General features: G+C 43.3%; 3 protein-coding genes across 4 annotated transcripts; 2 read left to right on the forward strand and 1 right to left on the reverse strand.

The window, feature by feature from the left end:
• Window positions 1-128: 128 nt before the first annotated feature.
• Window positions 129-3,574, forward strand: mettl21e (methyltransferase like 21e). Its single transcript, XM_004543329.3, has 5 exons — window positions 129-447; window positions 2,049-2,221; window positions 2,318-2,435; window positions 2,532-2,629; window positions 2,730-3,574. The coding sequence occupies exons 1-5, from the start codon at window positions 396-398 to the stop codon at window positions 3,057-3,059; spliced, it is 771 nt and encodes a 256-aa protein (XP_004543386.1). The 5' UTR covers window positions 129-395; the 3' UTR covers window positions 3,060-3,574.
• A 2,180-nt stretch (window positions 3,575-5,754) lies between these two features.
• On the forward strand, window positions 5,755-9,944 carry mettl21ca (methyltransferase 21C, AARS1 lysine a). The gene is made up of 5 exons (XM_004543330.5): window positions 5,755-5,863; window positions 5,952-6,064; window positions 6,137-6,297; window positions 7,756-7,873; window positions 7,945-9,944. The coding sequence occupies exons 2-5, from the start codon at window positions 5,962-5,964 to the stop codon at window positions 8,328-8,330; spliced, it is 768 nt and encodes a 255-aa protein (XP_004543387.1). The 5' UTR covers window positions 5,755-5,863; window positions 5,952-5,961; the 3' UTR covers window positions 8,331-9,944.
• On the reverse strand, window positions 9,935-26,375 carry tpp2 (tripeptidyl peptidase 2). Of its 2 annotated transcripts, XM_004543331.4 has the most exons (29): window positions 26,118-26,375; window positions 25,104-25,232; window positions 24,904-24,999; window positions 24,295-24,399; window positions 23,793-23,917; window positions 23,492-23,655; window positions 23,250-23,404; window positions 23,081-23,157; window positions 22,869-22,996; window positions 22,484-22,732; window positions 22,272-22,387; window positions 22,009-22,180; window positions 21,760-21,917; window positions 21,595-21,671; window positions 21,405-21,511; window positions 17,593-17,747; window positions 17,372-17,488; window positions 17,171-17,271; window positions 16,999-17,095; window positions 16,765-16,902; window positions 16,386-16,630; window positions 15,915-15,993; window positions 14,934-14,972; window positions 14,328-14,479; window positions 14,142-14,238; window positions 13,910-14,040; window positions 13,150-13,399; window positions 12,909-13,028; window positions 9,935-12,813 (listed from the first exon to the last, which is right to left on the reverse strand). In XM_004543331.4, exons 1-29 carry the CDS (start codon window positions 26,280-26,282, stop codon window positions 12,724-12,726), a joined length of 3,834 nt encoding a protein of 1,277 aa, XP_004543388.1. In that variant the 5' UTR covers window positions 26,283-26,375; the 3' UTR covers window positions 9,935-12,723. The 2 variants fall into 2 exon arrangements, with proteins under 2 accessions (XP_004543388.1, XP_004543389.1); XM_004543332.4 differs by lacking the exon at window positions 14,934-14,972 and having other exon boundaries at window positions 26,118-26,374.
• Between the last annotated feature and the right edge of the window lie 596 nt (window positions 26,376-26,971).

The following is a 26,971-nucleotide window of genomic DNA, read 5'->3' on the forward strand; positions in this document are numbered from 1 at the left end:
AGAAACTTCACAATCTTGCAAGTTAAATTGTTGGAATAAGATCAAAGATTTCTATTCCACTTCCCTCTCCAGCTCCGGTTCAGCAGCCGGCGGTGCAGCTGTTGCTGTCAGTCACTGTTACTGCTTCATGCACTTTGAGTTTAAGCATGCCCAGAAAGAGCTTGAGATATCGGGTACAGTGAGCCTCGGTGTGGGAGTCCTGGACAAGAAATTGGAAAACACTTTGTTTGTGTGAAACTTAAAACCACCGAAGGCAATCGTTAACAATCCTAGGGATCAGGATCCACAGTGACCCAAATTCAAAAGACTTCAGCCTTGATTATAAACCAAGGACTGCTTTGGCTGCTATCAGATCTCCTGCGTTGGACGTTCCTGTCCTGTTTCTTCCCTTAGTCATGGAGACACAGCAACCCAAGACCATGGATGATCCCAAAAACAGACACAAAGGTGAGTCATTAAAAAAAACATATAGAGAATACATGATAAATGCTGGCATTGTGGCACCGAGTATGAATCTGATATCAGACCGTGCAAGAAGTGTGGCTCTGCTGATAGATCTGCTTACTATTTACACACACACAGCTCTAAATTGAGCTCTCCCTGTTCTCACTCAACCTTTGCATTGTGGCTTGGTGGGCTCCCCTGACCTTTTCTCTAAAGTAGCATTGCATAACTGAAGTTGTGGGTCAGACGCTCTGAATAGATGTGACTCACCGGCTGGAGTTACAAACAAATGCAGCAGGATCAGAGAGGCATTATGAGCTGAGATGCTAAAAGTACAAAAAAACCTCCAGTACTTCAGCAGTTCTGCTTATTGTTGTATTATTGCCTGTGAGATGAAAGTGTAGGATTTCTGCTCCCACTCTGCCACAGTGTTGCACACATAGAACAGCCATCCTGTGCTGGAGCTTCTACAGTTCTGTAGTGAATAAAAGATGGAGCAGTTGGCTTATGTTTTTGTGTGTGTGTGTGTGTGTGTGTGTGTGTGTCATTGGAGAAAAGAAAGGTTTAAATATATTGTAATTCAAGTGATTTTGTTCTGTCCCTTGGCTTTCATTTCATGGGTTAGAAAATGTGTAATGTGTAACATGGGATTTCAGGTCACGGGCCTAAAGCGGATACATCTAAGAGTAATTTGTGTCAAAGACCAGTCACAACAAAAAACAAACACACTGGAAATGACAAAAAATAGACCTCACAGCAGCCTTATTTCCATAGAAGAGGATGTTGCAACACATGGTCAGATGAACCGGTGACCTTTAACAAAACTAGCATTTCCTGGAGGGTACTGTCCAGCACAGTGCTGCCTTTGCAGTCTTGATCCCTGCGCACAGAGATTTCTCCAGATTTCAGACTTTTTTTTTGATAATATTATGTTGCAGGTGATGAGATATGAGAAGTCCTCACAATTTTATGTTAGGAACATTAATCTGAAATTTGCACACTTGCCAATCAGTGATCGGCCTGTCTTTACTTCTTTTCTAAGAAAGTTTCTAACATGTTGCAAATTCACCTAATTAGTCGCAAAATGTCCCACCATCTATTTCTTATTAGTACCACTTGCTTTTCCAGCCTTTCGTTGCCTCCATTCACACTTTTCTGAGACGTGATGCTGCTTTCTACGGTACGGTACGGAGCCCCGCAAGGGACATGGGAGAAAAAAAATTAAGCCGGACTTTTGTGAGATCTCGCAAAACTAACTTGGGATCTCGCATCGTAATTTTTTTTCTCCCATGTCCCTTGCGGGGCTCCGTACCGTAGCTTTCAAATTCAAAATTAGCTCATATTTTTCATGGAATAGTTCAATGTTACTAAAAAAAACATTAAAATGTTTTCTATGTTCTACTGTGAATACAATATGAGTTTGGGGGATTTTTACAAAGCATTTAATCTTTTTTGGAATTGCTGTTGTAATCCCAGTGAAGAAAGACACATGAGATCAGAGAATTTACCTAAAATTTGTCCATCATGTCTGATGATCCTGCTTTCCCTTACTGTGAAGTATCTCTATATAAACACAGTTAATATGATATCTGCCTCTTCTGTAGATGCCTGCAAAGCAGGTTCTGCTGTGGATGCAGAACTAGCCAGCGCCATAATGGCACGGCAGTTTCACCCGCCTGTTACTGGTCCCGAGGTCTGGGAGGGATACGTCTTTTCTGGTCTGGAGATCCTCATCAAAGAGTCCACAGACCTCTATGGAGCTGTGCTCTGGCCCTCAGTGAGCCCAAAAATTGTCCTTGAGTTTAGATGTGATGTATGCTCATAATTTTGATCCCTGTCACTTAAAAAATATATACTTGGTTCCCTCTAACAGGCCATGGTGCTCTGTCACTTCTTGGAGAACAACCAAGACAAATACAACCTGCTGGACAAAAATGTGATCGAACTGGGAGCTGGAACTGGGCTTGTTACCATCGTGTCCAGCCTGTTAGGTACTCACACAAGCCAGTGATTAGATTTAATCTTGTTAAGTTATTTTTCTCTTCCTCCATAGTTATTCCTCAATTTTACTTTTACTGTCTCTCCAGGTGCTAAGGTGACCTCCACTGACCTACCTGATGTGTTGGGGAATCTCCAGTACAATGTGACGCGTAACACCAAGGGCCGGTGCAAGTACACCCCTCTAGTGGGTTTTATATTTTAAAGCGTCACATTCAGGAGTATCACCATAAGAGTTAAAGATTGAAAGTGTGTGTGTAAATCAACCCACCCACCTCTGCTTTCAGGTCACTGAGCTGATCTGGGGTCAGGAGTTGGATCAGCGTTTCCCATGTGCCACTCATCGCTTCGACTACATCCTGGCAGCTGACGTGGTGTACGCCCACCCTTACCTACAGGAGCTGATGGACACCTTTGAATACCTGTGCCAGGAAAACACTCAGATCTTGTGGGCTATGCGTTTCCGCCTGGATCCAGAGAACAGCTTCGTGGATCGCTTCCGGCAGTGTTTTCACTTAGAGGAGCTGTACGACCTTCCCAGTCTGAGTATCAAGCTGTACCGAGCCTGGAGGAGGGACAGCACGACCAAGGACCTCAGAGAGGCTGCTAAACACTGAAGGAACTGGATGGGTTTACTGTGTGTGTTTGTGTTTTTGCTCAGTCGAGCCTCTGAGGGTCACGTTGCTCATATCCAGTCTTCTCACAGCACTGGTGATGTGGGAAATAATGTTTCTGACAACCCAGAGATTTTCAATAAGAGGTCTTTTGCTATGTGACTTCATGTGTGCAGTGCGATCAGGTTTTATCACTGCTGGAAGGACTGGAGAAGCACACATCTGTGTCTCGGACTGTTTAAAGGTTAATAAAATTACACACACTAATGGTTCTTGTATAAAATATCTTCTGGGGACCATGAGGAAGGGGGATGCAACTTGTTCTCTATCACCATCCTCAGGTCAGGCTTTATATTTTTGGGATTAAATGATAGAAAACTGCAACCTTTACCTCCTTTTTTTGTTTTTGTTTTTAATGTTTTCTATTTTAAACTTTTTTAGATTGAAAATTAGCTGCTATGAAAGTTATTTCTTTGAAAATTTAAATAAAAATATGAACTCATCAAGACTATATGAAAGGGGCTGCACCTTGTGTGTGTGTGAGACTGCAAACAAGCCAAGGTGGTTCTACAGGCCTCAGCTGGCACGTTTAATGTTGAAGTTCATGAAAGTACAATTTAAAAAAGACTGAAGAAGTATGCTTGGAAGAACTGCAGGAGAAAGCCTCTTCATGATAACATAGCTTAGGTTTGCAAAATTGGGTATGAACGATGTCCTTTGAACAGATGAAACCAAGGTGTGTACCCGTAGGTAAGTCCAATAACCACTTGTTACAACCAGCATATGCAAAAGAGCATCTCTGAATGCACAGCACATCAAACCTCGAAGCAGTGGAAAATCACACTGAGTGCCACTCCTGTCAGCTAAGAACAGGAAACTGAGTCTACAATTTGCAGGGGCTCTCCAAAATTGGGCAACAGAAGAAAAATGTTGCCTGGTTTGATGAGTTGCATTTCTGCTGGATGGTGAGAATGAGAATTTGGCATGAACAGCATTGGAGCATGGTCTTGTATCAGGCTGGTGGTGGTGATTCTGGGTTCTTCTCCTGCACCCAAAAACATTAAATATTAAACTTTAAACATTTTTTTTATTTTTTTAAGTTTACAGTGAATTGCAGGTAATTTTTCACCAGCAAACAACTTCAGGAGGTCAAATGAAAGATCACAACCATACTGGGCAGTACATACTAGGCACACATTTTTTTGTGTTTTGGAAACTCCCCAATGAGCCTCATTAGCTGCTTTGGAAAAGGAAGGTTCCCGTCACTTTCTATTCATGTGACCTATAAAATCTGATGCCTAATTTTTGATTCCAAATCTTCCGACACATCTTGGCTCATTTCTGTCCGGTCGTTCCTCTTCTTTCTGCCAGCTCAGAGCATATGCGCAGTTTGGCTGCGGAGGTAGAGGAGAGGTGAAGATCTGTTTAACAAAGCAGCTATCTAAGCTGGTGTCAGTAAATGTCACAGCCACCATTAAGAAAAACAAATACTCAACAGCTGAAGATTAATGTGGACTTGTGGTGCCTGTCATCGAGCTTAAAAACTCCCATCTTTTATCCACATAAGGCTGCTTGGCATCGGTAGCACAACCGGGCAATGACTTAACCACTGCATGCTTTCTATTAATGTGTCAAAGCATCCCAAGGTCCTGGATGGATTCGTGTTTTAGGATGTGAGTGGATTTAGCTGGACGATAGGTGAAACTGGAGGGTGGGGAGGTGGTACTTCATGCAACTGAGGGTGGTCTAACTGAGGTTTATATTACTGAAGCTTGCTTCTTTTCTCGGGGGCTGCATGCCGGGCTGATCCTGTTACATCTCTGGTGAAGCAGTTGAGGGCATTGCAGGAAAAGCAGGCACAACATGGACATGTTCCACGTTACACACGTCACTTTTTTAAATAGACGAGACCACATTTTCATCTGCAAAAGCAGGTGATTGCAGGAGACGTGAACGATCAAGAAATAGAAGTGCTGCTTGAGCTTTGACCTCTTGAGGAAACATGGTGATCATCCCTTTAATTACTAATTAAAAGGCGTATACAAAATTATTAAAAGCTTTTTAATGGACATAATGCTGATGTCCTCCATTCAGGCATGTTTCATGTTGTTATTTCTGGTCTCTCTCTTTTTTCTTCCTCCTTATGCAGGAGTTACAGTTGTTGACTGCCTAACAGCAGGCATTAATTGAAACAACACAAACTTGGGAGCTCTCTGCCAAGATGCCTTCAAGCCAAGCATAAATTATGTATTGGCCTTGATTCCCCTCTTGGCCCCATGTGTCTCCACTTTTTTTAGACTACTTACTATCGCAATAAACGATATGTGGACTGATTTGAACTCACGGTGGTGTTCAAGTTAATGTAAAGTTATCTCTTAACTTTAAAAGTTAGAAAAATACCAGCTTCTACAGGTTTAACATGAATTCCTAATACATCTGGGTATGGTGTTACAGACCGTGCAGGTTTTTGCAAAGTTCCAGCTTTGAGAAGTCAAAAAGTACCGGTGACAACAAACCCCCCCACCCCACCCTCAGCCTGCTGATATCATTCTGTCTCTCTCTCTCCTTTTGGCTTCCTCTTTGGCTCGTCTTTGTAGCATGTCCGTGTGAGTCTGCTTCTACGTGTGTTCTGCTCCGGGATATTGCTTGTGTTTATTTCTCATGGGTACTGCTCTAAAAATATCACCGTGCCCTTGTGATGATGATGGGTGTGTCCTGGAGGATGCTCTATAACACCTCAGTCCGAGGTCTCTGTGATGCATTCGGGTGGCTCCTGAGATCTTTCTCAAATTTGAAGCTTGCAAAAGGTATGTGAGGCACTTACAATATTTAGAGGATTGTTTAACATACAGTCCTACATGGACTCATGTCTCAGTTAACTGTCTAACATTGCAGAGCATTTTATATGGATACTTTGTCCACAACCTCTGTGGAAGAAACCATGTATATGGGAAGTGAAGAAGAAGAAGAAGATGAGGAGACAAATGGAAGTGAAGAGGAGGACAAAGGTAGGATAACCCTTGGTGGGTTATGTGTTTGATTCAGATCAGATCAGAGTACCTGACATTTAGATCTTTCAGATGATTCGCAAACAGATCAGTCATCTGTAGGGAAGCAGCAGAGACCAGCCTGGGCTCCATGTTTCTTCTACAGAGCTGGGAAAGAGGTGTACAACTATGTCGGCCAGGAGATCATCATTCAAGAGGCTCTGGACTCGTATGCTGGCATGATATGGCCGGCAGTGAGTAGCACTGTTTCCCTGATTTGAAAGCTTGCATGCAATCATTTTCTCTAATATTACCAGCTTCTGTCTTGTATCACAGACCTTCTGTATTTCTTTGACATTTTGATCAAATATTTTTGTGAAGTTTTCAACCACGTTGCATCATCATCATCATCACTCAGATGGACACAGAAGCTCAGCTAGCTGACTTTGCATCCATGAAATGTGTTTGTGACAACTGTGAAGAAATCTGAAGATTTCACAAGGATTATCTCCACAACAAACTTGGTGAACTCATCAGATAACGCAGTCCATTTGATTGGGTCAAAATTTTAGTTACTTTTTTATGTAAGTGCTTCAAATATTGGCAAGAAATTTGTATTTTAATCACTTACATTAACTGCTGTGAGAAGTGCTGCACTGAAATTTGCGGTACATACAAAACAAATGTCATCAGTACTTCTACTCCTCAACAACTGCAGTAAACACTAAAACAAAAAAACAACCTCACCAGTTCTGGATACCCCTGCCCACAGATTTTTGAGGTTCTTGGCAGGCTGGTTGCTGGAACAAGGGGGTCAGACACATGCTCTGTCCCCCTTGTTCTTCTTGTTGCTGAAAATAATTTTTAATGACTCTGGCTGAATGTTTGAGCTTGCTGCAGAAGGAATATGGGACAGAATCATCGAGAAAGAATGATCCTACTCTGTACTTGAATATAAAGTGCTTAAAATTGATATAGGGAGTCAAAAAAGGATGCTTAGAAAAGTAATGGATATAGAGTCTTGCAGTTCATCGTCCTGCTGCATAACCGAAATGTGTTTTATGGCATGAACTGATTGCTGGACATTCTTCTTCAGGATTTTTCTGGTAGAGAGCAGAATTCATGGTTTTATCCGTTACAGGAAGTTGTCCTGACACTCCAAAGCACTATCACACTATCACCAGAATGTTTGACTGTTGGTATGATGTTTCTTTTATGAAATTCTGTATCACCTTTAAGGTAACAGGATTCAAATGTTGTAAAAAGTTAAACTTCGGTTGATAGTGGATTTCTCCTTGGAGCTCTCCCATTGATGCCATCTTTGCCCAGTCTCTTTCTTATTGTCAAATCAAGAACTCTGACCTGGACTGAGGCAAGTGTGGCCTGCAGCTCTCGGTTGTTCTGGGGGTGGGGGGCTCCTGAATGAGTCGTTGATGCACTCTTGGGGTAATTTTGGTAGGCTGGCCACTCCTAGGAAGGTTGAGCACTGCTCCGAGTTTTCTCCATTTGTGGATAATGGCTCTCATTGTGGCTCACTGGAGTCCTAAAGCCTTAGAAACAGCTTTGTAACCTTTCCAGTCTGGTAGATGTCAATGTGTTACTTTTTGAGAGGTTTTAGTCTATTTCGCTTTGTCAAACAGGCTGACATTAACTAAATCGAACAGGGTTTGCTAATTATAAAGAGAAGATTAAATATGTACATATGTCCTCAGGGGTTGGCTCTCTGTCATTACCTGGACACTCATCGAGAACAGATCAATCTCGTGGATAAAGCAGTCCTGGAGATCGGAGCAGGAACCGGCCTTGTGTCTGTCGTAGCAGCACTCCTTGGTACATAGGCAGAGATGAAGCTGTTTTCAGAGAGCTGCGAGGTTCTACATGTTTTGTTATTTCTCTTTCAGGTGGCTGGGTCACAGCCACAGACCTACCAGAGGTCCTGAACAACCTGAGGGTCAATTTGTGCAGGAATACCAGGGGCCACTGCAGATACACGCCCCAGGTAGCAACTTTGTCATGGGGCTATGACCTGGAGCGCACTTACCCATCATCGGTCTACCGCTACGACTACGTGCTAGCAGCCGATGTGGTCTACCATCATGACTTCCTGGATGAGCTCCTGGTCACCATGAAGCATTTCTGCAAACCGGGAACAACTCTAATCTGGGCCAACAAGGTCAGGTTTGAGTCTGACTTGACTTTCACTGAGAACTTTAAAAAGGCCTTTAACACAAGCTTATTGGCCGAGGATGGAGAGATGAAGATCTTCATGGCAACAAGTAGAGACTGAAAGGCCAAAGAGGTGTGGATAGATTTCCTGAGACACTCCCATGGGATAAGCCATTGAAGTGTACGAATTGCCAGCAACTCAAATGGATCCATTGAAATGATCCAGTGTTTACTAATGCTGCTATGAGCTTGAACTAAAATTTGTTACCTGCTGTTTTATACATGTTGGTGGGGGATAAAAGAAAAATCTGAGGAGATGAGTGTGAGTTTGGATCTGCTGTGGCAGTGACGTTTGCTAAACAAATGTTCGGATACCAAATTCAAGGATGCTGAAAATGTGTTGTGAAAATCATCTGCCTTCTATGGTGCAGTCCTTTCTAGACTCATTAGACACTTTCTCGGGGGTGCGTGTTACACTGGTTGACAATAACCTTCATATAGGAAAATTTTCTATATCATGCTGATAACACACATCCTGTACACTTTTGTAGAGTTATATTACATCCCCCAACACTCTATACTCATATTTTGTAATTAATACTTAAATAGAGTCAATACACACTTACCTACCACTTTATTACTGGGTTGGACCCACTTTTTTTTTCGTCAGAACTGCTTTAATTCTTCATGGGATAGATTTAAACACGTCTCAGAGATTTTGTTCCATGTTAACAACAACCACTCTGCAACTATTTGAGCTTTGGGACATTGTGGATTATCCCGATAGAAGTTAACATCAGAAGACAGGTACACTGTGGTCATAAAGAGTCAATACTTAAGTTGTGCTGTTAAAAATATCCTCCACACCATTACACCACTAGCTTAAACCATTGATCCAAAGTAGGATTCATGTTGTTTACATCTCATTTTGACCCTAAACATCACAGCAGAAATCCAGACGTTTTTACAATCTTCTGTTGTCCAATTTTGGTGAATCCATGTGAGTAGCCTCAGTTTCCTGTTCTTAGCCAACAGGAGTAGTGGTGGTCTTCTGCTACTGCTTCAAGGTTTGACATGCTGTGTGTTCAGAGATGCTCTTCTACATACCCTGGTTTTAATGGGTGATCGGCTTCCCAACAACCTAACATATTCACTTTCCCCCCAAAAAAATCAGACTTTTTATCCTTGAAGGCCTATAAATAGTCAGTTTAATGCAGATGGTTTTGTTGTTGTTTAGACTTGAACTGTCTTTTAAGATGACTTTTAGCCATCTTTTTCCTCAGATGGTAGTATAAGAGGCAGCTTCTCAGATGTAAAGATTTTCTCTTAAATATACTGTGTTTGGGATAAAACAAATCATCTGAACAGGACTCACTGGGCTGTGGGGTATGGAGGGCCATAAGTGCCAAAAGGAATTATATTAAACACACCATTAAAGAACTGTGATTAATTAAAATTGGAAGTAGACAAATGTCAAACAAGTCAAATATTTAGTCAATAGAATGTCATTAAAATAGGAAAAAAATATTAAATGGCTTAAATGAAGTGAATTGAAATTGAACTTTTTCCCCCAATTTTAAGTATTTATTTTATTCATGTTCGGCTCTCTCGGCCCTCCACAGTAAGTATAAAGAAGCTATGAAATGTCTTTTTTTGGCATGTCAGCTGTACCGTTTTTAAGTCTCTTTTGCTGTATGTGCAAGTGATGCTCAGTGAACACGTGAATTCTTCCAAATATTTTTATTCAGTGTCATTTTTCTGATTGTGACTTATTCCATGTGACCACAAAATAGTGACAGTAGCTCGGGGTCTTTCCCACGTCATCAAGGAAGAATAGGTATAAAATAATACTAAGAGCATACAACCTTATCTCGTAACATTTGATAAAATATTGGCATTTACTAGATTTTATGACTATAAATATAAACACAACCGTAAGAAGCTTTTCTGAAGTCTTTCTCGACACCAGCAGAGTGAGAGCAACGGATATGAGACGTCTGTTTGGTGCCATGAAGTGGACGGTAAAGTCCTGTGGTGAACGTTAAGGCCTTTTTAAAATTATTTTAAAAGTGAAACTGTCATTGGCAGCGTGTAATTGTTGATAGCAGAGCCCTGAACGCAACATCTGTCTGAAAAACAATCCAAAACTCCAGAAAAAGGAGAAAAGAGAAGATTTAAAAAAAGAAAAATGGATTCCAGCAGAGAAACCTGAGACTGCTGCTGAGAAGCTAAAAACAGAAGAATGATTTGTGACCACCGATTCACCCCCAGAAGAGATTTTTCTGCTCCCCTTGAGGACAAGAGGCTCGAAAGCAGCTGCTTTTACATTCGTAGGCATGGACCTTCCACTTGAGAGAGGTCTTAAAACAACATCAGGGAAAGATGAGACCATAAACAGTCACAAAATCCACACCGGAGGGTGAGGGTTCATCTTCACACGTGGGGCGTGACACCACCACCACCTCCTCTCCGATATGGTTTATGCCTTCATACATGCAGCGATGATTAAACAGCTTAACGTGGAAAATCGTTCTTTGGTTAAAGTGATGAAACAGAAATCATACTTTAAGTTTTATGGATTTAAAGAAAAAAAAAAAGGGGGGGGGGGGGGGGGGGGGAGAGAGATCTGTCCATGTTAGATACACCCTTAAATACAACCCTTTGAATTTTTGCTGAACAGCTTTCAGAAGCATGTTGTGAGGTTTGTCTATTTTTAGAAGCATTTTTTCCATCTACACCGTTTTCCTATGCTTGCACACGGCAGCGTCGACCATTTACACATCACATCGTCACTACATGAAGAAAAAGCATGCACAAAGCCTCAGAGCCGCGCCCATTCCAAGGTAAGGAGGAGAGGAAAATAAAATGTACATTAGCTGCAAACCTCACTCACTTCTCACACACGCACTTTTCAGCAGATGAGCATTGTGTATCATAAACTCTGAGCTCTACTCAGGCACCAACCTCGCCTGGATTATTTTGAGTAGAGAAACATGTGGCACATGGCAAATGTCCAGACCTATTAAGTTCAAAGAAAAAAAACAAAAACAAAAATCACAACTTGCAGAAGCTGTAATTTAAGGTCTGTGTAAATTAGATAAATTGGACAAAAGCACTGTGTTAGTCCTCAAAAGCAAAAAACAAAACTTATGCTCAGCTCCCCTCTAAATGGCTTTCGTTACAGTCTCGCTGGGAGAAATGTCGATGTACACAAAAACACCCTCACAAATAATATTCACTCACAGACACGCACACATGAAAACAACATCAGAGGATACCGTCAGCGATTAAAAATCATTCAAATAGAAACTGAAAATCCGCTTCCACAAAACTATGCTTCCTTACATCCTAGAAGACATGCATATACTCAAAACACATCGATTAGAATATTTTTGTGTTATATACCTATTGCATCTTAATATACTGTAAGTTATGAGTGTATGTACATTATTTTATGACACTGTGTACATGTGCAACGCCGTGACTGCTGCACAGAAACTCGTCTTAACACTGTGTGAAAGTTTTACGATGAAACCAGATCCGAACATCCTACCGCTGCCCGCGACTGCATCGTGACGTTAGTGAGGTCTGTTTTAGGTGGTTGTCGAAGGCGGCGGTGACGCAGCGAGCACGCGGCTCGTCGCGCTGCTGATACGAGCTTCGACGCATCCGTCGACACCACTGAAGGTTGATGGGTGAAAGCGGATGAGCGCCTCCTGTGGTCAAATCCTCCCCCTACGACCTGTGTTTCATCCCATCAGAAAAGGTCAAGGTACATGAAGAAAGGCACCTCAAAACTGTTGTGTGTTCTGAGACAGACAAGAATAAATGGTAGCTTTAACCCAGGCGGGCTGGACAATCAAAAGAAAAGAAAAAAGGGAGATTGAGCTCTGTCTGTGACTCCCTTTTAACTCAAGGATCAGGCGCCGTGTGTCTGCACGTGTGCAGCAGCGAGTCCTCCGTCTTCTCTCTGAAGTATAACAGCAAGCTTTGAGTAGTCAGTTTGTTTTCTTCGCTAATAAACCGGGTCGTGGCCCTTTTGTTTTTGTTTTTTACAGTATTTACACCAGACAATGAGGTTTTTCATGTGAAATGAAGTCCAGACAGCTGAGAATGGGGTGGATGTGAACGCCTCCAAAAATCTGTGGATGACAGCAAAATAAAGGACGACGACTGAGCTGCAGGATCAAGCCCACCCTCGAGAGAGTTCAGAGCTCTTAAAAACTCATTTATTGGTTGTTTTTCTTGCTGAACAGCCGAGGCTGCTCGACAACATGTTTAAAGGTAACTTCAGGATGAGCATGATCCCTCCACTTACGCTCGCCGTCATCATTTATTTGGTGTTCATCAACAATTACATTTAAAAAAAAAAAAAAAAAATCTGAGGAGGCAGCTGGTTGGTTGAATGCATAGACCATGTGACCCTGAGGGACATGATATCGTAGTTGTCATGTGATGGGACCGTGGGTGGCTGTGCTGCCCGAGCGTGCATGCAGGTGTGTGCGCGCCGTTGCCTAGAACAGCGTGTAGTCGGCGGGGTACATGACGGGGAGCCAGTTCTCGCTGAAAGCAGCGCAGTGTGTCCATCCGAGGTGACGCATGAGCTGAGGAACGAGAAACAGAAAAAAAAAAAAGAATAATTAAAAATCACTGCAGTGAAAAAGACGTCATCATGTGCTGGCCGTCACTGCTGCCGTACCTGGATGGAGTTCTTCATGTTTTCTTTGCTGGGCTTCTCCTCCACCATCTTTGAGGCGTATTTTAAAGCCCGCCCGTACATCTTGTTCACCAGAGCGTGTTTATATGAAAACATCAACACCTGAGCAGCCAAGGCAAAGAAACACAGAAAGAAAACTTTAGCCATGACCCCAAATCTTAAAAAAAAACCCAAAAAAAACAAAAAACCCAAAACAAACAAACACCAATTTGACTTCTCTTACCTTGGACTCAGTTAGCTCCGCCCACTTCTGCACCTCCCAGAATGTATCCATCAGGGCTTTGGAAATGTTCTGCAGGATGTCATCAGAGCTGCTGGCCGCCTCCTCTGCAGGCTCTTCAGCCACCGTCTGCCCCGTGGCGACAGCCCCGGCGCCATCCTGCGACGAGGGGGGCAGGAGGAGCTGGTCGGCAAGAGCGCAGCCCTTCCTGCACAGAGCGTCGAGCAGGGACGACTTCTGCTTCTCCATGTCGCTGATACACAAATATTACCAGAGGTCAAGAGCAGCACGGCTACGTTAAGCCTAATTGTGCTTTTGTTTTATTGTTCTTCAGTTTGTCATTTTTCCATTATGTGTTTTATCCTATTGTAACGTGTCCTTGGGTGTCTTGAAAGGCGCTTTATAAATTTATTATTATTATTGTTCTTTTTTTTTTTATAAAAAAAAACAAACAAATAAAGGAGCCTAAATTCTAAAATGTACTTCATGTACAACTAAGGTAAAGAATGCCTGTTTATAGAACAGAATGCCTGGAGTTTGCAGAAAAATATGAGCCAGGTCACAAAACAACATCAAGGGTTTTTTTCTAGTAGGTTTTCAATGGATTGAAGAGTTGAGCTCTTGTTTGAGCTGCCAAAAACAAACTAAACTAATAAAATTTGTTATGTGTGGAACACCTTCTCAGGGGTTCATGCTTAAGCTAGACTGAAATATTTACTAAAACTAGTTTGTGGTGTTAACGCTGCTCCTTGGAGCAACATACCTCTTGATAGAAGCGGCGTCCGGCCGTGGGTCCGTCTTCATGGTGAGGTAAACAGCCAAGGCTGTCTGGTCGATGCGGGAGATGACGAGGTCTGCTGCTGACACCACCTCCTTGAGGCGTTTCACACGCTCCTTAAACGTAAACAAAAGAAAAAAATGACTGTGAGTCAACAAGGTCGCACAGTTTAAACTCCGTCCCACGACTCCTGGCACATTCCCCGTTCCTCTTTCACCTTTTCCGAGTCCAGCTGGTGGAGCCTTTGCACATGCAGTGCCAGGTAGTCGGCGTAGTTTTCCATCAGTTCGTCATAAACAGCGCTGGAATCTAACCTGAACGGTAAAAGGTGACACACGGATGAGCGAGAAATGAAGCCGAGTTGAAGCGTTGGCGGACATAAGAGATGAGAAAGTGCACACACTTGGTCATCCACTGAATCTTCAGATCCCTCATAGCTTCTGCAAACTCATCCTTAACGTCCTTCTCCTTCTCTCCTTCCTTGTCCTTCTCCTTCCCTCCATTCTTTGTTTTGTTGGGAGCAGGAATTAAGTGGTAGAAGACGGGAACGACATCCTGCATAAATGTACACACACACACACACACACACACACACACACACACACACACACACACACACACACACGCGCACAAAACAAACAAACAAACAAACAAACCAGCTCAGTCGAAATAAAGTCATTCAACCTTCAACATAATCCATCATCATATCCCAAATTCTCACCCTCTGCTAACTTAAAGCACCAAAATCCTCCCGTTTCACTGATTTTTAAATTAAGGAAAAAATACCCAGTTATAAAAGTTTCAATTATAACTAAAAAGATAATTGTATTGACCACCAGAAAACTAACTACTCTGTCGAACAATTCATCAAAGAACAGAAATACTGACATGCTTTGAAATGATAAAGCAGAAGTAACAAATCCTAGCTTAAGGCAAAGAGTAAGCCATTTCCAGATGGTAGGAGAGCAGTGGACGCTCTGTTGTACAGTGTTTCTAGCTCATCCAGTACCTTTTTAAACTTCCCTTGTCGTTTTGCTGAGGCCTGCCCCTGGTGGTCAGAATAACACACAGTAAGGAAGAGACAACACAAGCACACCAGAAAAAAGGATTCTCTCTTTATTTCATCCTCACTGGCAGACTCGGAGAGTCCGCACACCTACCTGTTGCTCACTAAACGTGTGGTCTTAGATTTAAATCTAAACACATTTGATCTACTTATTTCCTTTATTCCTGCAGCAGGGAAAACTGAATGCAATCAGTGCATTATCAGAACTATATAGGTTCTGATAATTATATAAGTATAAGTGGAAAACACTGATCTGTAAATGGCTGCTAGAGTTCAAACTGAAGTCTTTTGCGCCGCAGCCACCAAGTAAAGCCACGAACACACACAAGCTTAAAATAAAAAAAAATTTAAAAAAAGGGAAAGAAAGACATTAAGAGTTGATTCACGAAGCGTCTTTAGGGAAGTTAAAGTGAGTGCTTGCAAACTAAGAAAAACCAAGAGAACAGGCTCTGCACACAAAACAAAACAATTGTAGAGCAAATTTTGGCAGGGTTATTGCAAACAGCCCCCAGGCCCAGTGGTAAGTAGCAAATCCCCCTCACATTAATTTAGTTGGGAAAAAAATCTTTGTCTTTTCCAACTAAAATTCTTCCAAATTTTCCAAACAATCGGACTCAGCTGTATTCAATGTGTGAGAGAGCCGCATTTACCACATTAGATTGATTCTGGATTGAAACAGAAGCCAAATGAATGAGAAAAAAAATATATCAGGCTTCAACTTCAACAGGTTTGTGCGTGGAGGGGAGCAATCGAGCACCGGTGTTTTCTGATCCTCAGGACTGCGAGTCCTGCCGGCTTCACATTAAATGCATCTAAGTGAATGCTTGGCAGGAAATGTGAAATCCAGCACGACTTTGGGTCCTGATGAGCAGGACCACATATTTCTTTGAAGTATCGAAGTTTACAAAGAACAAAGCTACTCACAGCTTTCTTGCCATACTCGCTCTTGGGCACGACGAGAGAGCCTGAAAGGTAGCATCCTGGACTCGTTCCCTTCGGGATCCTGTAAACAAAGTAAAGGAAGAAAGAGAATAAATTCAGAATTATAAATAAAGACTCACATATTTTAAAGGTGAAGTATTTTCACACTGGTTTGTGGTCCTGTTTTGAAGTCTAGAGATAATGATCATCATCATGGTTACAAAAACCTGGTCTGACTGTGACACCACATGCTCACTGACGAGTCAGTCATTAGCCAACGAGCTTGCAGCTGCATACCACAGAGAGTATCTGTGGTAATTGAAGTGGATGAAATGAAATGTTGCGTGTAAAGAGCAACCAAATCTATTTAGAGACCAAAAATGGTGCTGCGGTGCAAGGCCACAGGAAATAAAGAGTTTTGGAGCATGGATATGCAGACTAAATATGTCTGGCCCCTTGGTGGGTTTGACTCACTTGTCATCTGGCAGGCCTGTGACGTAGAAAGGCTGTGTGGCACCCGGGGACAAGGTGACAGAATTCACCTTCTTCTTGGCCATGAGGGCAGCGCGATGTGTCTCGTAGACATCCAGGCTGAGGGTGGTGGAGAGACGGTGAGAAACCACGAACGGCAGATCCTTAAGTCGCTCCAGCTCACTGGACTGCTCGTGGCGGACCTGCAGCCGGATAGTGTAGTCTCCCTTTTCCAGCTTTAAAGAATACTGTAAAAATAAAACATTTCTTTTTTTAAAATCCACTTTCCCATCATCATAAAGCAGGTACAACCTGCAGGTATGAAGGAACGGTTCAGAAATGCGTGTACAGGCATTCCTTGTGGCATGGTCTTCATGTGTACCTGGTGTGGATAGGCGTCACCAGAGCCCAGCAGTCTCTTGTTCTGGTCAAACAGCATCCAGAGCTGACTATCAAACTCTGACTCGTACAGCAGCTCACACAGCATTGGGCAGCTGGGTGTAACTTCTCCACTCTTGGGCTGAAAACAAGCAGGAGAAGATTATACACACATGGCCAAAAAAAAAAAAAAAAAAAGCTACGTTTTCCTCTTCATATGTTGTGCAGGTGGTTTTACCTGGTGAAAGCTGTAGGTGAGCACGATCTCATAGAGTTGTCTGTTATCAGGCAGAACATCCCTCATCCCCAACGCTTTTATCTTTGAACTTAAGGGCCTACAAAACAGACAATGGGCTCAATAAAGGAGCTACAACTAAAGTTAGAACCAAATTGTGCACACCTACACTCACCTCAGAGGCTGAACCCACGACTTGAGGGTGATAGTTGGAGACACTTCTTCGTATCTCAGTGGTGAAAACACTTCGAAACTCGTCACTCCCTCCGAGGCATGCTGCGCAGTCACAAACCAGAGTCAGAAAAGAGACAGAAGAGAACCGATACGGTCTGAGCAGCGTCTTAATTCCTGCTGTTGCTGTTCTCTTTGTTCTTACTATGTGCAGGGGTGACGGAGACGTGTTGAGCCCATGGAAGGCGATGGTGTAGTCCACCGTGACGTCACCCAGGCTCGCCCACCAGCGTGCAATGCAGAACTCTACCACTTTACCTGACTGGAGAAGAGATTATAAAGCACAGTGCTTATCCACACTGTTTTGTTTTTCCACATCATAATTTACATGTTGAATCCAAGCCAAGAGAATATAAATATACACACCAGAACAGGGAAAGCCTCAGTTAGTGAGCCTCTCTCCAATAGTGACGAGAACTTGTAGAACTCATTTGCTCTGTAGGCTTTCTGTTTGACCAGGTGCACTGCATGGAGAACAAACTTTGACGAGACGTCTCCCGAATGAGACGTCAGTGTGACCTCTGCAAGAGAGAGACAAGAACAGAGGTTAAAAAAACAGAAGAAGAAGCAGAAGAAGAAGAAGAAGCAGCAGCAGAAGAAGGCTGTATCCCAATTCAGGGTCTGCAGCCTTAAAGGCCGCATTTTAAGGCCGATTACGTCACAGCGATGCGACGAAGGCTGTCCCAATTCGAAGACTGCTCGAAATGCGGTCCTCAAATGCGTCCTTCATTTCCCTGAATTTTAAGGACGTGGCGGTGTAGACTTCGTGGCCCAACATATCCCAGAATGCATAGCGCGGCGGTGGTGTGGATAATTTTGCCGGGAAAAAAAACGGCGGATAAGGGGCGCCCGAAGAGTAAACTTTAAGTAAGTACTGAATATTATGTCACTTATTTATGTGCAAATGTTTAATAATGAAGAACATTAAAACATTACTGTTGGCCACATGTCGGCAAAGTTATGTGACATTAGTGACGTTTGTACTAACTTGGTCTTAAAGCCTTTACTTTAAAATATACGCCGTTCAATAGCTGATCTTAATCAGAGAATGATCAAAGCTCATGTAGAAACAAACAAACAAACAAACAAACAAACAAACAAACAAACAAAAGATTTTCTCCTTCATTTCTGTCAGACAATGCTGTATGAAACGTATCCAGCTATTAGTATCATGGTTGCTAGGCAACCTGCGCAGCGCAACGGAGGCTAGACCATCCCATTTCACAAGCCTCCCACTTCCGGCCTTAGCGGTCTTTAAGTACGTGGCCATTGAGGATCGTTGATGCTGCGTACTTTAAGGCTGCAGACCCTGAATTGGGATACAGCCGAAGAAGCAGCAGCAGCAGAAGAAGAAGAGCAAGAAGAAGAAGAAGAGCAAGAAGAAGAAGAAGAGCAAGAACAAGAAGAAGAGCAAGAACAAGAAGAAGAGCAAGAACAAGAAGAAGAGCAAGAACAAGAAGAAGAGCAAGAACAAGAAGAAGAGCAAGAACAAGAAGAAGAACAAGAACAAGAAGAACAAAGAAGAGGAACAAAAACAAGAAGAACAAGAACAAGAAGAATCAGATTCTTCAATTATTCTGAGGCGTGCGCAATCAAGATATCCACTATATGGTCAAACATGTTGGGCTACACACCTAATTGTTGCGGTGCTTTCACTCCCTTTGCCACAGATATATAAAACAATATCAAACAGCCAGCCATGCAGTCTGCCTCTATAAACATTTGTGAAAGAATGAGTCATTCTAAAGAGCTCACTGAATTCGACTGTGGTGCTGTAATAGGATGGGCCCACGGCACCAAGTCAGAAATTTCTTCCATCCTAGATTTTACAGAGTCAGCAAAGAGTGGTACTGCTGCAAAGTAAAAGCATTTAGGAAACGCACCAACTCAGCCATGAAGTGGCAGACCGCTTAAAGTTATAGAGAGCAGTCACCAACAGCTGAGGCTCACAGTGCATAAAAGTCACCAATGCTCTGCTGACTCAGTAACTGAAGCATTACGAGATCTTTTCACTGGATCTAAGCTATAATTAACAGTTGACTGTGCAATATGTAACAGTGAGGAAATTTCCCGCCTGGCTTGTTGCACAGGTGACATTCTATCACATACCTTGCTGGAATTCACTGAGCTCCTGAGAGCGACTCATTCTATCATAACTGTTTGTAAAAGTAGCCTTCATGGCTTGGTGTTTGATTTTACACACCTGTGATCATGGAAGCGGCTGGAACGCCTGAATTCAATGATATGAATACAGGGAGTGCAGAATTATTAGGCAAATGGGTATTTTGTCCACATCATCCTCTTCATGCATGTTGTCTTACTCCAAGCTGTATAGGCTCGAAAGCCTACTACCAATTAAGCATATTAGGTGATGTGCATCTCTGTAATGAGAAGGGGTGTGGTCTAATGACATCAACACCCTATATCAGGTGTGCATAATTATTAGGCAACGTCCTTTCCTTTGACAAAATGGGTCAAAAGAAGGACTTGACAGGCTCAGAAAAGTCAAAAATAGTGAGATATCTTGCAGAGGGATGCAGCAGTCTCAAAATTGCAAAGCTTCTGAAGCGTGATCATCGAACAATCAAGCGTTTCATTCAAAATAGTCAACAGGGTCGCAAGAAGCGTGTGGAAAAACCAAGGCGCAAAATAACTGCCCATGAACTGAGAAAAGTCAAGCGTGCAGCTGCCAAGATGCCACTTGCCACCAGTTTGGCCATATTTCAGAGCTGCAACATCACTGGAGTGCCCAAAAGCACAAGGTGTGCAGTACTCAGACACATGGCCAAGGTAAGAAAGGCTGAAAGACGACCACCACTGAACAAGACACACAAGCTGAAACGTCAAGACTGGGCAAAGAAATATCTCAAGACTGGTTTTTCTAAGGTTTTATGGACTGATGAAATGAGAGTGAGTCTTGATGGGCCAGATGGATGGGCCCGTGGCTGGATTGGTAAAGGGCAGAGAGCTCCAGTCCGACTCAGACGCCAGCAAGGTGGAGGTGGAGTACTGGTTTGGGCTGGTATCATCAAAGATGAGCTTGTGGGGCCTTTTCGGGTTGAGGATGGAGTCAAGCTCAACTCCCAGTCCTACTGCCAGTTTCTGGAAGACACCTTCTTCAAGCAGTGGTACAGGAAGAAGTCTGCATCCTTCAAGAAAAACATGATTTCCATGCAGGACAATGCTCCATCACACGCGTCCAAGTACTCCACAGCGTGGCTGGCAAGAAAGGGTATAAAAGAAGAAAAACTAATGACATGGCCTCCTTGTTCACCTGATCCGAACCCCATTGAGAACCTGTGGTCCATCATCAAATATGAGATTTACAAGGAGGGAAAACAGTACACCTCTCTGAACAGTGTCTGGGAGGCTGTGGTTGCTGCTGCACGTAATGTTGATGGTGAACAGATCAAAACACTGACAGAATCCATGGATGGCAGGCTTTTGAGTGTCCTTGCAAAGAAAGGTGGCTATATTGGTCGCTGATTTGTTTTTGTTTTGTTTTTGAATGTCAGAAATGTATATTTGTGAATGCGGAGATGTTATATTGGTTTCACTGGTAAAAATAAATAATTGAAATGGGTATATATTTGTTTTTTGTTTAGTTGCCTAATAATTATGCACAGTAATAGTCACCTGCACACACAGATATCCCCCTAAAATAGCTAAAACTAAAAACAAACTAAAAACTACTTCCAAAAACATTCAGCTTTGATATTAATGAGTTTTTTGGGTTCATTGAGAACATGGTTGTTGTTCAATAATAAAATTATTCCTCAAAAATACAACTTGCCTAATAATTCTGCACTCCCTGTAGTTGAGTGACTGGTGTACACTATATTTCCAAACCCAATCTCATTTTTTTAACCTTCACCATCTTTAATATTAGCTTCCATCACTGTGACCGTATAGATATGATAGAAACGTTCATAGAATGGTACTGGGCACAAAAAAAAAAAAAAAAAAGCTGGTACCTGCAAGGCACCACTAAATTGCTGTGCACAAATTTGGAACCAACTATAGGAGTGATCCCGCAAGACCAAGCAATGATGCTTCCCCATGGAAATTAGTCCAACTTCTGCTACTTAGGGTTTGGCTAATGTGGGCCAGTTCTCTAAAGGGAGGCAGATCAGGCCCAGCGTTAGCACAGTGTCAGTGGAAAACAGAGAGACACCAACCTGCCCAGGAGGCTCCCTGAGGAACAGTAATGAAGTGGCGTCTGATCTGGCCCGGTCTAAAGTGGACGTCTGTGAAACACACCTCATGACTACGACTGTCTATTACTCTGTAGGAAGAGAGAAGATCCATCAGACAGAGAAACACACAAACCTCTTATGCAGAGCGGGGGGCAAGCATGTACTGACTTACTTGGCAGGGATAACAACTGTGATTGGAACTCTGAATAGTGGCCCACAGGTAGAAGCTGCTGTATCATACCCACACACCTGAAAGACAAATTCAAAGTGAACGTAAGTGCACACAGACACATGAGCTCGATTTTTTGACTCATTCTCTCCTTCACGTGGTGCCCACCTCTGTGTAGTGGACTCCCTCTCTCAGTCCAACGGGGTCGATGCGGACGTTAATGTGACGACACTGGTTCATGAGCTCGAGGTGGGAGGGGCACTGGACCCACGGGGCAGCGCACGTGAGCGCCAAGTGAAGCTGCAGGTTGATTCGCTCAGAGTTTCCTGTGATGGAAGAAGAAGATAGCTACATTCTTAAAAAAAAAAAAAAAAGAACAAAAAAATAAATAAATAAAAACATGATGTATGAAAGTACCTGTGTTCTCTGGAAAGATGGGCTCAATTCCAACTCCGTGATCAGTGGGTCCAAGAACGTGGGCTGGGTCCCTGAGGTAGATGCCTCTCTGTGTTCCCACACTTACCGAGAAGCCTAGGTGGCTTGTGGGTAAAGAGGCGTGCTGAGTGAGGTAGTCTAACGCCTTTTCCACCTGAGAGGAAGACAAAACGATACATTTGTTTAACATCTATCAGGGAAAGAAATGGCAGAATATCAGGTTGAAAGTCTTACAATCACAGTACCTGGATTATTCCATGGCCCTGTGCAAACACCTCGATGTCATCAACCTTCAGAGCAGTGTTTTCCAGCGCTCTTCTCACAGCAGGAGCTGAGGGATGGATCCCGTTCTGTTTCAATCCTTTTTCACAAAACAGCAAACACCAGCATCAGCTTTGAATTCACACACATTTCTCTACACACAGCAGGCTGAATTATCACATCTCACTAGACCCACCTGAGAGGACTAGTGCGATGCCGCCACAAGCGTTAGGTGATGACATGGATGTGCCGTTCATCAGCTGGGTACCACGAAGGGTCCAGTTGGGCACGGATGCAATGGCACCGCCAGGGGCGCTGATGCTGACCCCCAGGGCCCCGTCGGTACTGGGACCCCTCGATGACCAGGTGTACTGGTTCGGAGGCAGCTTCTCCCTCAGGGAGTATTCTGCCACCATCATGTCTGGCGTCACGTATGCGCCAACTCCTGCAGAATGAACAAAGCAAAAATGAAACCAAGCATGGCTGGACAGATGTTTTGATCCAGAGGTTATCAATCCGTGGTCCAGGACCCACTGCAGGCTTAACAGTTTGAGAAGCACTGGTTTCATCCGAGCGTGTACCTATAACACTGCTGGTGGTTCCTCCTGGGCAGCCGACTGTAGTGAGGCAGGGGCCGTTATTTCCCGCGCTTGACACAAAGATCACGTTGTGTTTCTGCACAGCTTCAGTGATCACCTCACAAATCCTCCTGAAGGACAAAAAGACAGCGACAAATGAGTAACAGTAAGCAACGACGAGCTACAGAGGCAGCGCCTGCTCTCCATGTACTTACCCTGAATTGGGCCAGTGTGTGGCCTCCCCATAACTGTAGTTAACCAGGTCACACTTGTAGTTGATTACTTCAATCATCTTTAAATGACAGACAAATAAAGAATAAAATGGTGCAAACATATACAGATATTTTCTTTAAATCTATATTCTCAGGACTTTGAGGAATATACCGCGCGGATGAGCCCTGTGCCTGTTTCCATGGTGCTGAGGCGGGTGTCTCCAATCTTCAGAGCCAGGATTTGGGCACCCGGGGCCACACCATTACGTTCGGGCTCCTCTGGGAAGTAGCCTGCTGCGATGCTTGCCACATGTGTCCCGTGAGCCCCTTTAGGAGCGCACAAGCAGCATTAGATCATGTGTGAATACCCGACTATTAGGCATATTAGGAATCTAATGCGCTGGGATGGCTCACCTCCGCTGGTGACTATGCAGAGCGTGTTGCCGTCATCATAAATATTAACAGAATAGTTAAGCATCTCGACAGTTCCTAACGTGGCATACTCATGTGACTCTCTGTATGAGCTCAGCACAGTGCACTGGGACAGCTCTCCGCACTCTGAAGTGTCAACTACAGCCCTAAAGGGAACAAATCACAAATAGATTACTGGTAAACAAGGGAAGGTTGTGAAAAGAAAGGGTAAAAAAAAAAAAAACAACAACAACAAAAAACTGTAAGGATACAGAAGGGGAAAGAAAATTAAAGGTGGCCGTACTTCCATGTGACGCCATCGTGCCAAAGCACACAGTCATATACAGGCCCAGGATCACTGTACTTCTTTTCTAGCGATGCCAGGAGCTCTGACTGACACTGCAACTCTTCTTTCTGCAACTTCTCAATCTGTGGAGAGACTGAAAGATGAGAGATACAGTCGAGGCATCCCATGCTAGTAAAGGGTGCCTAACTACACTTGGAAAAGGCAAGAAATGAAGCCCAATACGTTAGATCCTCTCACATTCCCTCCTTATTCCTCTTGGTGATAGCAGCTATTCTTGCTGCTCCATTTTCTTTGTCACTTCCGAATTTGATCTTTCAAAATTGTTTATCACCATTCTTGTTCAATAATCAGCCCACAATCCCACTTCTTTAAATGTATTATTTGTGCCATTCTCACTTTCTCTTCTCCAAGTCGCTCTATGAATTTATAAATGTACATATTTTCTAACATAAACGTTGCCTTTTTCTCTCTCAAATGACCTCAAGGGAGCAGGTCTGACCTGTGAGGGGTTTGGATGAGCGAGGTCAAACTCTTCCGTCTTGCGGCAAACCTCAGCGAGTGCTGCTCTGTGTGGCGGATCCCACATCTTCTCCTTTCGCTCTTTCTAGTAGTCAAAAACCACAAAAAAAAAAATCCAATAACTCTCCAACACAACACACAGTCTAACATACAACTCAGGAAATAATCTGAGCTTAGGAGCTGTCAACAGGGACACTTCAATTATGTTTTTCCCATCATTCATTCATCAGGTGGGTGTATTATATGAAAAAAAGCTATAAACTCTTTACAAAACTTTCCAAGTATGGATAATCAATTCAGAATAAAGGTCAGAAATCCTATCAGTTCACTGATTTCAGATGGATTTTCTATGAGAGGGAAGAGGACAATTCAGCAAGTTTTTCTGTGTTATCGCTAAAGCTGACTGAAGTGTTGAAACATCAGGAAAAAATGCCTGTCTGTGACTCAGGTGGCCAGAAGCTCCAATGCCATGAGTCTTTTGAACAGTTGCTATCATGTCCAAGCTTAATTGTCCACGTGTCAGGCGTACTGGGCTTTGTGCTCAACACTGTGTCAGACAAAATGAAGTAATAATGTCACCTCTTCCTACCTGTACTCTTTCTTTCAGAGCCTTGGGGAAGAACTCGTAGCCATTTTTAACTCCAATGCGATACTTCCCTGATGGATTGACCCAAGCAGGAAGGATCTGAACGATGTTAAAAAAAATATGCAGTGTGAAACAGATGTAAAAGAGCGCCTATAAAGGAATGTTTTTAATGTTTGTGTACGTTGAGGTGTTTATATACTGACCTTGAGTGTTCTGCCAGAGAGGCCGGTGATTGTCCCATCTTTAGGCTCCACCACAGTGGTCATGTTCACATCACCACTGCCTGTCGTATCAATGATGTCAACAATCTTTGGCTTCCCCTCAGTTGTAACCTAAGAGAACAAAAAAAATTTGTAAGAAATCAGCAATCCACTAGAATGCAGACAGAAAAAGGTGCAAATCATAACTGGTATCTTACATTGAATGGGGAGGGGTGTGTGGACAGCAAACTAAATGAATCGTCATCCATAAATCAGCTAAGTAACTCAGCCGGTAAAATGATACCTGAAAAAGCTCAACGTGTTTTTTAACATGAGGATTTGTTTACTACCAGAGAAGCAGTCAGTTTCAGTCTCAGCCCCTCAAGCATGACTGAAGCAAGAGAACAGAAAATAAGCTCAATGTATTATGAAAGCTACCCAGCTAGACTTACACATGTGCACTGGCAGGTTTAGACTAACATGTAGTGTTTAACACTGTGTTGGTCGGCTTATTTTCTTACGTTGTGACTTGGCAGTTTGGATAAAGTTTCAGAGTTTACGGATCACTTATCAAAACGCCAAATACGCTTAATTTACTCTGCCTTGCTACTATTAAGCTAGCTACATCCAGTCAGCGTGTAAATCTAATAGTGTAAACACTGGAATAAAGAGGGGTAAAAAAAAAACCCCAAAAAAACCCACGAAAATAATTCAGCGGCTAGCTTCCAGGCTGTCATGCTAGCACACATTTTAACTTACTGGCTAACTGTACGCCAGATTAGCACGGAAATACACTCTGACAGCAGGGGTAAACACACACTACTAGCTGCTTTGCCTTGATATGGTTGTCATTGTGGCGTTAAGTTACCTACTGGTGTATCCACATATGCTAAGTATCTAGCTAGATAGCTAGCCGCTGCCGTTGTATACCAATGAAGTGAATGAGTCGGCCCTTTAGCTTCGCTAGCTTCCGCCAACTAGGTCGTAGCTTAACACGAGGCAGCCGGTCAGATCTACCTGCATGCCGGGGGCCCCGGGATCCACGCCGGTGTCGAGGATGGCGATGAGCACCCCTCGGCCGTCATACTCGGGGAACCGGGTGAGGTAAGAGGCAGCGCCGGTTTCTTTTTTGGGGAGCAGCCCGTGGAAGGGGAATGGCTCTTCGGTAGAATGAGCAGCCATGATCGGAAGAGCGACAATGAAAACAAAGCAGCGAAATGGGGAAGAGAGCAACAGTACGCGTGTGGGACTGACGGGGAGGAGAGCTGGTTAAAGGGGCAGTACTTCCAGTAACCCCAGGCCAACGAGCAGGCCTTTATCAGCCTGTTAACTTATCTGCTTTAGTCTGGACTGGGTTTTTACTGTCATGTGAACTGTCTGCTGGCTGGAAACCAAGATGTGTAAATGAGCAGTGTATGACTGCATGAAAGCCAAGAGGTTTCACATCCTTCATAACATCCCCGTACGTACACACACACACACACACACACACACACACACACACAGAGGTGGCTGACTGATAAAACTCAGAGGTGTATCAGCATCTGCAGTGTGTGCAGAAAAGTTGATTTTTGGCTGTGATCATTTTTGTGTTTGTGAAACGTCATCTCCAGGTCAACCTGAGCAAAGGTCTCATCGGCCACCCATAGAGGTGAGCAGGACTTGTACGCTGTCACATGCATCTTGTAAATCCTGGGTCATTAGTGAAAAGTGGCACTGGGTGGTGCTGTATTACCACTGAGTGTTTGCTGCAGTTAAATATTTGTGCTCTGTAGGAACTCTGCACAGTTTATCCTCCCAAACGGGTTTATTAAATCAAGTCTTAATGCATCAACATCACCCTTAGGAGAGTAGCGGCTTGCACTAAACCA

This window comes from Maylandia zebra, linkage group LG1, assembly GCF_041146795.1.
Source record: "Maylandia zebra isolate NMK-2024a linkage group LG1, Mzebra_GT3a, whole genome shotgun sequence".
NCBI classification, from domain to species: Eukaryota; Metazoa; Chordata; class Actinopteri; order Cichliformes; family Cichlidae; genus Maylandia; species Maylandia zebra.